The sequence below is a fragment of the Eumetopias jubatus genome, unplaced genomic scaffold (assembly GCF_037043125.1).
Source record: "Eumetopias jubatus isolate StellerSeaLion01/CBP00866 unplaced genomic scaffold, mEumJub1_p1.0 scaffold_9, whole genome shotgun sequence".
Lineage (NCBI taxonomy): Eukaryota > Metazoa > Chordata > Mammalia > Carnivora > Otariidae > Eumetopias > Eumetopias jubatus.
The window spans coordinates 115063809-115077971 of record NW_028274815.1 but is presented as its reverse complement, the minus strand read 5'-3'; the positions used below and the strand labels follow the sequence as shown (position 1 = coordinate 115077971).

Sequence of the window (14163 nt, the reverse complement as noted above, 5' to 3'; positions counted from 1 at the left end):
GGCTCACTCCCTTCCACACAGCACTTACCGAATAGGTGCTACAGATGAGACTGTCTTCATTCTTGTGGAAGTAGATGCTGGTGATGGGGCAGTTCCCCAGGGCGAAAAGCTTCCCACAGAAGGACTGGAGGCATATGTAGTCCTGCATGTCCCACACGCGGATATTCTGGGGGGTGAGAAATGGGCAGAGAGGCTGAGGGTGGACTCGCGGGGAGGCAGTGGGTGCCTGAGGCCTTGGGGTTTGAGGAGGGCCCACACAGTGCAAGTACTTCCAACACACACCTACTGCGCAGACGCCAACCGTACCACAGAGATGCTGTTCTTATGCTCAGATGAGGAAACCGAGGCTCCCCTGCCACCCCCCAACCCTGCTGGAGTGGCTGCCACTCAACAGCTGAGGATGAAGACCAAGCAAGACAGCACAAGCCCCTGCAGACCATCACAGGCTCCCCCTCCAGCCTACCTCAACTAAAGCCAGGCACCGCACACAGTGCCTACCGACAGGGTTGCCAAAAAGCCCACCTGTCCCCACAGCAGCCCCCTTGAGTTCATCCCAAGTTGAGGAACCCACAGAAGTCCCTCCAGGATGTCCGTTGCTTGGAGACATCAGCAGTAAGCAGGAAAGGGCATGACTCCAATCCATAACCAGCCTCTGCCCATCGCCACTGTGAGGATTTGGGCTAGCTCGTCCCGGTCCCCCGCCCCTCCAGCCTCAGATCCTTCAGCAGACGCCAAGACACCCAATTCTTGGGGCTACTGGGAGAAGTCCAGATAACAGAAAGTGTGGGTTGTGCTGGGGAGGGTGGCCTGGGTGACCCAAGGGTCCTGCCAACTCTCAATCTACTGATTCCCAGAAGACACAAATGTGTGCCCTGAAGGAGGACCCCTGGAGCCATTGGCTGCATCCCCACATTGGCCAGAACAGCCAAGCAGCCCCGCAGCCGGGGCGGTACCCTGAACCAATCGGTGCAGAGGCGCAAAGTGACAGGCCCAGAACTAGAGAGTCCCGGGCGCTGGAGAAGGTCTGGTCAGGCCCCGAGAGCCAGGGCAGCCGAGAAGGGGTCACTAGGAGAGCTGGGGGGGAGGGGGGGCAGGGAGTGGCTCACACGTATCGCACACCTACTGTGTGCCAACCGCAACACTGCCACTTTCCCGCCAGTCCTGCTCTAAACCTCTCAACCACCCATCCTGTGGATGAGGGGACTGAGGCTTAGAAATCGGAAGGGCCTTGCCCAGGACCACAGAGCAAGAAACCAGGCTGGGCGACATGGGAACCCAGCTCTGGCAGACTGCTCAGAGAAGGGTGCAGGACTCTACTGGGGGCTGTCAGAGAACCCCAGCCCCCTCATGGTGACTCCACCTGGGGCAGCCAGGCCGGGTGTGGAACCATGGGCAGGGAGGTCACACCATCCCCCTGGGCCTCAGGCTACCGCCAACTGCGGCCCCTGGCCTGGCCGAGCTACGTGGTTTTCCCAGGGCCATCGTCTCTGCCGGGGAACAGGAACCCGTGCGAGTGGAAGAGCTGTGCTCCATGAGGACAGCACCTTGTCCTTGGAGACGCTGAGGAGGATGCTGCTATTCTTGCTGTTCACCAGGATGTGCGTCACGGAAGTCTGATGCCCCTTCATCATCCACACGGGCTTTTTTGAGAAGAAGGGGTTCCACAGGCGGATGAGGGGGTCATAGCCACCGGTCACTGGGGTCAAAAGAACGGGTGTCAACCATGGAGGGCCTATGCTGGGATCTTCTCCTGGGACCAGGCCCTGGACCCCAGGCAGGCGTGGCAGATGGGGGGTTGTGCTCATCATCCGCCCCTTTGCCCCTCCTCCCCCACAGCCTCCCCCATCATGCCAAGCAGAGCCTGTGTCACCACACCGCCCCAGGTGCCCACGGGCTGCGACCAGAGTGGCGGGAGAGGAGCCCGGACAGAGCCTCCCCCCACGTCCCCAGCGGCCTTCCCTCCGGGTTCCACCAGGCCTGGGGTTTCTGGGGGACATGAAGATGACTTACCCACTAAGTTCTTGTCTGGGCAGTAATCAAAGCAAAGAATCCCTTTTCTTAAGTTCAGCACTGAAAACCTAGAACAGCAAAGGGCGAAGGCTGCGGGCTTGGAGCCACGGCCGCAGGGAAGCCAGGGGGCAGCCATTACCTCTCACCCAAGGACAGGAGCAAGCGCAGCAACCCAGGGTTCACCCGGCAGCCAAGTCGGGGCGGAGCACCACAGGCAGGGCGGTTGCGCAGCCCAAAGCCAGCAGCTCATGGAGGAGGCGCCCCCCTCCCACCTGTAGGTGAAGGCACCCCCAAAGCAGGAGCAACTCCTTACAGCCGTAATACATTTAACTTAACTTGATCCTCACTTCAACCATACTGAGACAGGCATCCCTTGACCCATGACACAAATTTTTAAAAATGAGGGGATTCTAAAGGCCAGGAGAAGGGGAGCTCCTGGGTCCTGGTGCCCCTGCCTGTTCTGTGCTGGTTCCCGTGCTGGGTGCTGTCTCATGCATCATCTGGAGCCTTCATATAACCCTAGAGAGTGTCATTAGCCCTGTGCCACAATGAGGACATGGAAAGCAGAAATTAAGGAGTTTGCCCAAGGCCACAAGGCTGGCAAGATGGGGGTGTCAGGATTCAGACCCAGGGTGGGCATGGCAGGAAGAGGCAGGAGGCTCAGCTGCCAGTGCTCCAGGAGAGGAACAGGTGCAGCCGGGTGGATGGGGCTCAGGAGGGCCAGGGTGGCCCAGGCAGGGGTCTCGGGAGTGTCCAGCCCGAGAGTACCAGAAGCTCTGTGCCTTGGCACATGCTATTCTTCCTTAATCCATACATCCTGCTCTTTCTACTCAAACTCTGCCTTTGAAACTCAACTCAGAGGCCCCCATTGCAGGGTACCCCAGCCCTCTAATGCAGCATGCCCTCCACAGAACTGCCCCTGAACTGGCTCCTTTATCACTCCCTGGGGGCCTAACCCAGTTGCCTAGAGGTCATCCTGAAGGCTCCCTCACCAGCGTTCCCATTATCCAGCTGGGCCCCGAACCCTCGTTGCCACGTCCCACCAGAGCCCTGGCCTTTGCTCAGTTTAGACCCCCTTCATCTCTGCGTCAGCCTCCCAGCAGGTCTCTTAACCTCCAGTCTTGCTCCCACTCCAAATCTACTCTCCCTTCCACCGCCGGAAGGATTCCTCGAAAAACTGAAACTTTCAAGAAGAGCATATCAAATACGTGTATCTCATTTATTGTCAAACCAGATACATCTCCCTCCATGCATATATGCACAGAGAAATCTTCTGGAAGAATGGTCACCAAAATGTCACTAGAAATTATTTCAGGCTGATTCACTCACTCATGCAACCAAGATTTACTGGCATCTACACCCTTCCGGGATTACCAGGGGCATAGAGAAGATGCCCCTGCCTTCACGGAGTTTTCCTTCCAGAGGGAAACAGCAGGAGCAAGTAAGTGAACAGAGAGACAAAGAAGATGGACCTGTGCACATTGGGACAGGTCCTGCAGGGAAATAAACAGGTGGCTTTGACAGGGTAGCTGCAGGAGACCAGTCTGCAGATGGTTGCTGTGTAGAGAAGGGACCAGAAGGTCAGAGGGGATGAAGGGAAGAAGGCCATGGCAAGCAGTTCAGGTGGCTTTGACTCAGTGGTGGGGGCAGAAGTGAGAGAAGAGGGTAAAGCAGGGGAGACGCTGTGGATCAGTCCACACACCCAGCACAGGCTCCCTCCAACTCCACCCTGGCTCCTTAGCTCAGATTCACTGCTGGCTGCAAGCATCTGAAGAACTCAGCGCGTGCTGGCTGCCAGGGAGCCAAGCTCTCAGGCCCACAGTGCCTCGGAGGCTGAGGCTGACTCTAAAGGCAAAGTTTGGGGGTGACAATGCCAGACCCCTCCTGTGGAGGCCATGCCCTGAGAGGTCCTTGCCAGGAACTGAAGACCAGCAAACAGTCAATGGTGCCACCTGCCGCCTGGCAGGTGTACTGCATGCAGACAACCCGAAGGGTCTGCGTGCTCTCATGGGTATAAATACATTCTCCAACCTGCCCCCAGAGTGTATCTCAAATCCTTCCATCTCATCTCCACCGGCTGATTCCAGGCCATCATCATAGGCAGCCTGAATTATTACAATGGTGTCATCACTGGAGTCCCCATCTCCACACCTGCCCACTCCATTTGCAACAGAGAAGCCAGAAGGATGCTCCTACACATCAAACCATACCATTCCTGTGCTCAAAACCTAAGAATTTGTTTATATCTCTTACCAAATAATCGTAAAAAGATATGTTAGAGACAACTGGGGGGAGATTAACTTGGACTAGGTACTAGTAATATTAAAGTATCATAGTATTTTCTCTACTTCTGTGTGTTTAAAATTTTTGTAACGAAAATGTTTAAAAAATAAAAACAAAGAAGAAACAAGGGCATACTGGGTGGAAAGGAGCAATTCAAAGGCCCTGGGGCAGGAGCATGCCTGAACCACAAGGGGGCCACAGGGGGCTGGAGGAGGAAGGTAGATGAGGTGAGATTAGGAAGGCAGCAGGGACAGACCACAGAGACCCTCACGGCCAGGATGAGGTGATCCTGTGATGTCCACCTGCCACTGAGACCCAATAAATAAATAAAACAAGAAGCTGAATAAAACACGTATCACAGACATGAGATAATACTACCACCAAAGCAGAGAATTGAGCCTCTGCTGCAAATCAGCTCCAAGCAAAATCCCACCACACTGCCTCACTCAAGGCCTGGAAGCCAGGACTGAAGCTTCCCCACGGCATTAGGCCCTCTCCGGGACCCCTTCTCCAACCAGCAGCTAGTGCCAGGGGCTTGGGTGGGGATGTGCACGGAGGACTCTGGCTGGCAAGATACTGGAGGTACAGTGAGGCCTGGGACACGTCCCCTGCTCAAAGGTCTCAGGTTTCCAATCTGTAAAATGAGGAGTGGGACCAAATTAGCCCTACCATCCCAGGACAGGAACAGACAGAGAGAGATGGGGCCTAAGTGGCCCTCAGTCTTCCCACTGTGCCTCACCCAGCTGCTCCCCCAAGAAGACAGGGGGGTGGTGCCGTTCATGGTTCAACCTGCCCAGGAGCAAAATGTCACAGACCTGAAGGGTCCAGGAGCAAGAAGGAAACAGGAGAGGCAAAAGGAAAAAAAAAAATCCCTCAGGAGAAAATACCTACTGTGAAATGCACAGTGAAAGATACACATGACGGGCACCTGGGTGGCTCAGCTGGTTAAGGGTCAGACTCTTGATTTCAGCTCAGGTTGTGATCTCGGGGTTGTGAGATCGAGCCCCACATCGGTGTGGAGCCTGCTTAAGATTCTCCCTCTCCCTCTGCCCCTCCCCACCTTCTCTCTCTAAAAAATTAAATAAATAAAAATTAAAAAATAATTTTTAAAAAGGTACACATGAAAATGATAGAAGTGAGACATTTGAGAACGGGGTGAGACAGTGGGGATTGGGTAAGGGAAGGATTAAGGCTTTATTTATTATGTTTTACTTTTTTACAGGGTCAACCTACGTATATAGACTTACTAATGTGACTAATCACTGATTAGGAAGGAAGGAAGGGAGGGAGGGAGGGAGGGAGGCAGAAAAAAATCCACTCTGGGGTAGTGGAACCTGGAATAAAGGAAAGAGATCAGAACCATCTCCGAAGAGTAAGTGCTACCAATTATTGACCATATAGCACAAAGAGCAGTCAGCTCTGGCACAAGGGAAAGAAGTACTGCTGTCACCCCCTTCTATGAGGACACTGAGCAAGGGGCACAGAGGTAAAGCAACTCGCATTCATTCCTCCATTCAGAAAATATTTTTCTGACGGTCTGCTTACCCTATGTGCCAGCTTCTGTGCTGAGTTTTGCGTATAAATTGGCGGATAAAAGAGGCTTGTTATATTTTTGTTGCTGGTAGCAAAGATTAAAACCGCACTCCATAAAAGTTCTCGGAACCCAGTGAGATCCACAGGATGCCACTGTCCTGGGGGCGGGCCTACTCTCAGTGGGGATGGCCACAGATGGCTGAGGTGAAGCCAGACCCTCCGGGGCACCATCACATCACCCCCCGGCCAGCCCCCCCAACTCCAGCCTGGGGAGAGGCGCTCCTTACTTGGGGCTCTCTGGGGCTTTGGACGGCAACATGGTCAGCACCAGAGAGGACTTCTCAATGGCCGAACAGGAGGCCACCGTGTTCAGCTGGGGGATGAACTTGACCTGTTGGCACCAGTTGGGATGGAGAGCCTGGGAAGAGAGTGGCAGTGGTAGGGGCTGGAGCTCAGCACGCCTAATGCCGTCTAGTGATCGCAGTTCTGACACGGCCACACGGTCCCCCGGTCCTAGCCCAGTCCTGGGCCATCACTTGTCAGTGAGACAGGTGAAAAGCACCCAAGTCTGCTATCACGGGAACTCTTGCTTATAAGCTAGAGAACAGGCGAAGTCAGCCCATGTGACAGCACCATCTGCCACCCCATCCCGCACAGGAGAAAGGATAGATGGGAGTCAGCCAGGCCCGCAGTCGCTCTTATCCACAGGGATCCCCGTCAGAGAGGAGAGAGGGGCTTCCCCGCCCCACCGCTGCCCTCTGTGTTTCAGGACATGATTTGGAGTGTGTGCGAATGTTATCTGGTGCAACTTGAACAACAAAAGGCTGAGACCCAGCAGTCAAGGGGGTGGCCTGACGGCACGGGCCCTGAATTCTCTAGCTCTGGCTCTGCAGTTTGGCCCTGTGCTTGGTCTCACAATCCGGGGATTCTCCTCTTCAGGACAAGAATGGAGGGGGTTGTCAGGCACTGAGCTACGTTTTCAATGCACTGCCTCACTGAGTCTCTCTCACGATGAAGGCACCGAATTCAGGGCACCGAACAGAACATGGGACACTTAGCAACTGGGGTGGAAAATGAGGCCCAAGATGAGATTCCGACAGAAGATGGAGAAAAAGGTATTTGTGAGTGACTCCCCTTGAATGAGTCCCAGGGAGACCCTAAGTGCCTGTCCTTAGGAGCTGCCAATCCCATGAGGGTGACAGGACGAGAAAGCAGTGGGTGGACAATACAAATTTGGGAGGAGGTAAGCTGTGTTAGTGTGATTTACAGTAAGAAATGTATATTTGGTCTTCATGCCCATTTCTGGCACAGAGCTCCTAAAACCCCTGGAATATCCTAAGTGATAAGACAAAGGTGTCTTAATATTCGTAATGAACCCCTTTCAACCACACCTGAGTTTACATTAATGAGGTGACTTTTGGAAAGCCCCTAAGGATGGGGACTGGTTACCAGGGGAACCAACTATGAGCTCGGAGGGTTGGAACTTTCAGTCCCACTGCCCTAATCCCTGGGGAGAGGAGAGGAGCTGCAGGTTGAATTGACTGCCAATGGCCAATGATTTAATCAATCATACCTATGTAATGAAACTCCATAAAAACCCACAAGGACAGTGTTCAGAGAGCCTCTGGGCTGGTGAACATGTGGAGATGTGGGGCGAGCCTTGCACCCAGAGAGGGCAGGGACACTCTATCCACCCCCCCTTTCCCCATACCTTGCCCTGCATCTCTTCCCTCTGGCTGTTCCTGAGTTGTAGCCTTTTTTAATAAACTGGTGATCTAGTAAGTAAAATGATTCTCTGAGGTCTGTGAGCCACTCTAGCAAATTAATCAAACCCAAAGAGAGGGTCATGGGAACCTCTGGTGGGTCAGAAGCACAGGGGACAACCTGAACTTGTGACTGACCTCCAAGGGGGCGGGGGGCGAGGGGAAGCAGTCTTGTGGGACTGAGCCTCAACCTGTAGGATCTGATGCTATCTCCAGGTAGATAGTGTCAGAACTGAGTTGAACTGTAGGTCACCCAGCTGAGGTCCAAGAATTGCACAGCAGTGTGGGAAAAACACATTGTCACTGGTGTCAGAATCCTATAAGCACTGCAGCAGGAAGAGACACAGGCAGGGGCAGGCGGCGGGGCTGGTCCAGGCTGGCTGGTGAGGGCCCCAAAGGAAGCAGAAAAAGGGGCACACAGGAACCTAGGGAAGGGAACAGAGTGTGACAAGTCCCTGTGGTGGGAAAAGGCTTGGGGTGTTCAGAGAATAGCAAGGTGGCCTGCGTCTCTGCATGGGGTAAATGAGAAGAAGCAAAGTAGCAGGCAAAATGGAGAACAGGCTAGGAGCCAGGTCACCTCATGTACTGATGGTCATGGTAAGATTCTGTCCGAACACAATGAGAAGCTCCCAGGGGCGGGGGGGGTAGGGCTCTGAGCAAAGAAGTGACATGGCTGTTTCTAGCTCCTAATTCCCCTGGCTGCTGACTGGGGCAAAGCACTGCATGGAGAAAAGAAGTGCAGAAACAGCTAGAAGCTGCTGCAGCCGTCCAAGTGTCTGCCAGGACCAGGCTTGAGCAATGGAGGTGGTGAGAGAGACGAGCCATGCAGAGGAGCCACAGGATCCAACAGCGGCCCCCAGACTGCTCCCAGTGACCAAGCCCTGAGGCCTGAGACTGAACCCAGCGGGAAAACCCACTTTCTGTACTGATTTTTGAGTGGTGAGTGTGTACAGATAATTACCATGGTAACAGGCCAAGGAAAGATACAACCTACCTTCAGCTGGTAACTCCTATACAAAGGGGACTTTTCATTTAGGAGCTTCCGTGCAGAAACTTTGGTCCAGTGATCTGATAGGAGAGAAAAACCGAGGTCCACATCACCAGCTCCCGGCCTTTGCCAGATCAGCAAAACCCCAGAGGACACCTTGAGTTGGTTTGCGACTCCTGTATGTCTCAAAAGGCTTTTCCATCCAAATGCTCGTTCAAGCTTTACCACGTTCTGGTGGATTCGGAGGGGTGAACTCAACACCCAAAACACAGACCCAGGCAGATAAACACTGCTGCCTGGAGCCCCTGTGCCTGTGCATGCTGAGCTGGCCCTACATCCCGGACTCCTCCCTCTCCCCTGCATACTGCAATCTACACAAGGTGATTCTCATTCAGGGAGCTCCAGCTCTGCTGGACTGGAGAACCAACTGAGACTATAGGCTCTACTCTTTCTGGAAAGGATCATTTGGAAGTTTACCATCATGCCTCAAACGACATGCCCCACCTTGTCCAGCAAACATGCCTGGAGCAACTGCCCTTAAGCAAAGCCTGGCCCTTGAGGTGTTTATAGAGTCTCCTGGCCTCCGAAACCTCCCAGGGCCAGCGGCCGGGCCCGGGAGCCTCCAGGGAAAGGCCCCTGTGCACAAGGAAAGGTTTGACACAGGCAGATGGAGCCAGTGGTGATGGGAACAAGCCTGGGTCTGCCTGCAGAGCAGGGTTTAAGGAGGTGGGTCAGAAGGATAGGAACAATCTGGGCTCAAGTCTGAGAGAAACTCCCAGGTAAAATGCAGAAAAGAGAGGGGGACCTAGGGGCTTATGCCAAGCATTTCACTGCTGCAAAGCCACCGGTCTCATCTGGCAAGGGAAGTCCCAAGGGGTGGAGTGTTGCTGAAGTGGGGCGGGCCCTTCAAGGGTGCAGGAGGGAGAAAGCTGAGCCAGGGCTGCAGTGCAGTCTTGTTTGCCTGTCTGCCTCTCCCACGAGGCTGAGAGGGCCCCGGGAGGTCAGGGGAGGTAGTCACCTGGCCCTTACTGTGTGCCTCACACTGCATGCTCTCCTTCCACCTTACAGAAAAGCCATGAATTGAGTCTGCTCATCCCTGTTTAATAAGGGAACTGAGGTACAGAGAGGTTAAGCAACTGGAACCAGGTCACACAGAGCTGGTCCGTCCACCTCCTCCCAAGTCAACACACTGGTGGGCCCACCTTCGTGCGTGACCCAGCCTTCAGGCCACATGTGGCATGGAAGGCCTCCTTCCTACACTCCAGCTTCATCTGCACCTGCTCCGATCTCCTGTCCAACACGCAGCTCAAAGACCACCATAACCTCCCATACCAGTTCCCAGTGTGGCACGGCATGACCTCAGCCAGACAGCCGCCTCGGTTGGGGCAGCGCGAGGGAAGGCACCAGGGGCAGCCGCTGATGAGGCAGGAATGGAGCTGGTGCCAGCCCACTGCTGTATCCGAGGCAGGAGCCATTTTCCATCTGGCCAGTCGGGGGAGTGTTGCCCTGTCAAGCTCAGCAGGAGAGGTTATCACCAGGACCTGGGAGCCCTTGGAGAGTGTCCTGCTCAGAAACTCTGACTGGAAGCCCAAGGGGCTGCTCTGGTGTCCTGGGTGGAAGGGGAGTCAGTGTCCCTGGGGGCTGGGGCCCCTGGTGGCCCGGGGCCTCCTCTAGATGGGTACGAAGCAACCTAGAGGCCTGACACTGTGCACCAAAGGCTCGATCCTGCACAGGGTCCAGCTCAGCCGAGCCCCCAACAGCCCCAGGCCCCAGAGCTGGGATCCAGTGCCCTTGGCAGAGCCGCCCCAAACAGTACCCTGCAGCAGGCAGTCAGTCTGGGGTACAGCCCAGCAAGGGGTTAAGTTTCAGACTCTGGGGCGGACCGCCTGCTTCAGGCCACTTACCCTGTGGGGCCCATGCAAGTGCTGCACCCCCGAAAGCACGCTTCTGCCTCTCTTAATGGACTGTAGCAGCAGCGGCTCCCTCCTGGCAGTGGGTGGGGGACTGGAGGAGGCTATGTGCCCAAAGCACGCAGCACACAAGTGCTCAAGAGATGTCATGGTGCTTATGCATGCTCATACCCTTGTTGAGCCAGGCTCTCCCGCAGGCCTTTCTGCCCCACCCCCAGCCCCACCAACAGAGGCCACTCCCAGCCAAGGAGAGCAGACCCTCCTCCCGACCATGGAGAAAGGTAGTGCTGTCATCCCAAGACCCAGAGCCGGTGAGCGGCTTCCCCAGGGTCACACAGCTGGCCCAGGCTCGTTCTTGCTGGGATGAGCAGGGTCCTGCAGCCCCTCCCCTCAGCCTCCCCTGTGCAACCTCCTGCCTTCACAGAGATTGTCTCCTCAGCCCTCTCTGGCTCCCGCTGTCCTCTCATCACCCCGTCCCACAGGCCACTCTGAGCTGAGCATACGGCCTCACTGCCCCTCAGGGGCTCCTGAGCTGGAAGGCGGGAGAGGGAAGAGCTCCTCAGGGCAGGGCCATCTCCCCCCTCCCCCAATTCCCCAGCATCTTAGCTACCCCATTTGGAGGTCCTGGGAAGGATTCGGGGGTTGAACAACCCGTGGGTCACATTGTCAGAGGTGAAGACGATGACGTTGCCTTTGGTGTCCCCGTAGCAGAACACACCTCTGTGATAGTCAGACCTGAGGGGGGGTGGGGACAGAAAAGGCTGGGTTGCACACACCAGCTGCAACCCTCCACCCTCCCAGTGTCCAACGACGTTCCTCCACCTGGGAGCGAGAGCAGTTCCAGCCTTGCCCTCAACAGCTGACAAACATGGGCCCAGCCGCCCAGATCCAGATCATCGGTGAACCAGGTCCAAAAGAAATCACTGTTTTCTTTTAAAACCCAAACAAATGAGTCCTGGTCCTCCAGATGCTCATTATCAGCTCACCCCTACTGATGGACCATGACACTCCCAGAGTCCTCGGCCTTGGCGGGACAAGCCTCTGCCAGGATTTGGTGGCTGACTTGCTCAGGGCATGGGAGGAAGAGGGACTGATGACTGAGTGACACCCCCCCCCCCCGCCAGGAGGGGCAGCTTGCTGAAGAGGACACAGACACACAGAGTGGGAATCTTTCCAGGGCTGTTTCCAGAGAGGCTTTCTGGGAGTCCCAACCCTGCTGAGTGATGTGGCCACCAAGGCTGTGTGCCAATCTCCCTGAGACTCACCAGTAGTCCATGGCCAGGACACAGCTGTCCAGATCAATGAAGGTGAAGGCCCGGGCACAGTTACGGTTGCTAATGTCAAAGAACTCTGGGGAAGATAGAGATGGGGAGACATGCATGGAACCCAAGCCCACGTCCCAGGCCTTGGGGGTCTGGTGACAACACGCAGCATCTGCTTACCAGCCTGCAGCACCCCCAGAGGACTCTAACCCATGCCCACAGCTGGCTTGGTGACAGGTCTCTCCAAGTGTAAATGCATGCCCTCCAATGGCCGAGAGCAGGCCTGGGGAGCTGTCAGGGACTCACCTATCTTCTGGTCAGTAGATGCAACTGCAATCAGGTTCATGTTATAGAGACACACCATGTCGATGACCCACATCTGCAGGTTATAGACCTGCTGGATCTGGTTAAGCTGGCCAGAGGAAGAGCAGAGATCTGGGCTGGGGAGGTTTGCCCAGCAGAGCACACCAGGAGCACAGGATCCCATGAGCCCTCTCCTGCCACCCAAGGCCCTGGAGCCAGCCATAGACCTGGTATGGAGCCCAGTGTTCCCACCAACTACTGATAGGGCCTTTGAAGTTCCCTGACCTCTCTGAGTCTCAGTTTTCACATCTGTAAAATGGGCTTAAGGAACACCCCTCCTCACAACCCCTTTTTAGAGCCATTTGACATGCTCATTAAAGTTTTAAGTACTTTTTTTTTTTTAAAGATTTTATTTATTTATTTGACAGAGAGAGACACAGCGAGAGAGGGAACACAAGCAGGGGGAGTGGGAGAGGGAGAAGCAGGCTTCCCGCGGAGCAGGGAGCCCGATGCGGGGCTCGATCCCAGGACCTGGAATCATGACCTGAGCCGAAGGCAGACGCTTAATGACTGAGCTACCCAGGCGCCCCTTAAGTACTTTTTTAAAGATTTTATTTATTTATTTGAGAGAGAGAGAGCACAAGTAGGAGAGGGGCTTGCAGAGGGAGAAGCAGACTCCCCACTGGGCGTGGAACCCACCTGACACAGGGGCCTGATCCCAGGACCCTGAGATCATGACCTGAGCTGAAGTCAAGACAGTTAACCGACTGAGCCACCCAGGCGCCCCACTCATCAGTTTTAAATATGCATGGTTTGTAATCCTGGGATCTACTTCCAAGCCACATCTATGGATGTGTTCCCACCTGCTCACAGAGAAGTGCGTGCGAGGGTGGGCCCTGCTATATTGCTGTGATAGCAACAAGCCACAGGCTGCCTGCAGAGGAGCGCAGATATAAACCCAAACCGCAGCACCACTCGGACTTTACAAACGAGGGAGGTGTGCACCTGCCACAGAGAGGAGTCACCAGGATCTATTATGCAATGAGAAGGCAAGGTAGAAAGCAGCACTATCACGTGCTACCATGTGTATATTTAAAAAGAAAGGGGTGGGGGATGTGCGTACAGTCTAACCACGGAAGAGCACCCCAAAACTGGTCATAGAAGTTACCTCCCAGGAGAGAATTAGGGTCTGGGAGAGGGAGACTGACTTCCCACGAACTGCCCTTCTGCCTGTCTCTTTCCTCCCCGCCAGTTTAATTGAGATATAATAGACACAGAACATTGTATTCATTTTTGCTTGTTTTGTCTGAATCTTGTTTACCATCTGTGGGTGTCACCTGGTTCAAGCAGCTTCTGAACAAGAAATCGTCCTGCCAGGGTGTGAGGTGCCTTTCCGCGCTCCCCTGCCAGCCTCACGTAACACCCCTGCAGACGGAATTTGAGTGGGCACTCCAGGCTCCAGGTGGGGGATGCCACACAAAAGGCATGTCAGCAGGAATGGACTTTGGTGTCCAGGGAAAGAGGAGGCTCGGGGAATGGGAGGATGGGAGAGGAGTTCAGGGTGACCAGCTAAGAAACTTGTATTTTACTCCCCGAATAAGGCCACAGACTGGGAACTGAAGGAAGCAGGGAGGAGTGCCACATGAAACAGAAGGGAAGGGGGCTTTCAGGCAGCTCTTCTAGGTGGCGATGCGGAAGGGCCAGCAAAGGCTGGGGCAGGGAGGGGACCATTGCATCAGAACGCAGACACACCAAGAGCACAGAAGCTGGTGCTGGCAGCTGGGCAGTGAGGACAATGGGCCAGGCCCCTTGGCCACCTACACACAGTAGCGGGGACTGTAATGCCCATCACCTCCATGTTCCTCCCAGAGGCCCAGGGCCACCCTAGGGAGTTTCAGTGACTCGTCCAAGGCTACACAGCTGTGAAGTGAAGCCCAGGCCTCTCCCCGCAGACTCCAGTATTTTCCATCTGCATGACCACGGCATGCAGTGGGTGTTCATGGACAGTGCTTGGTGGATCACTCTTGCCAATATCTACTTGCCCAAGCAGCCCCTCAAAGAGGAATGTTGGGCCTTCCGGTGAGCCTCCCTCTGTCCTCCTCAACCCTCCC

At 55.0% G+C, this 14163-nt stretch overlaps 1 protein-coding gene across 9 annotated transcripts in view; it reads right to left on the bottom strand.

Moving 5' to 3' along the window:
• The window catches only part of EFCAB8 (EF-hand calcium binding domain 8), a 67335-nt gene that overhangs the window by 27686 nt on the left and 25486 nt on the right, over positions 1–14163 (bottom strand). For all 9 annotated transcript variants that reach the window (XM_028118623.2, XM_088026749.1, XM_028118621.2 and 6 more), the window contains 8 exons: positions 12056–12161; positions 11753–11837; positions 11098–11222; positions 8584–8657; positions 6114–6244; positions 2011–2078; positions 1545–1696; positions 29–166 (listed from right to left, as the gene is read on the bottom strand). In XM_028118623.2, coding sequence (XP_027974424.1) covers positions 29–166; positions 1545–1696; positions 2011–2078; positions 6114–6244; positions 8584–8657; positions 11098–11222; positions 11753–11837; positions 12056–12161 — 879 coding nt within the window. The remainder of the gene's footprint in view (positions 1–28; positions 167–1544; positions 1697–2010; positions 2079–6113; positions 6245–8583; positions 8658–11097; positions 11223–11752; positions 11838–12055; positions 12162–14163) is intronic.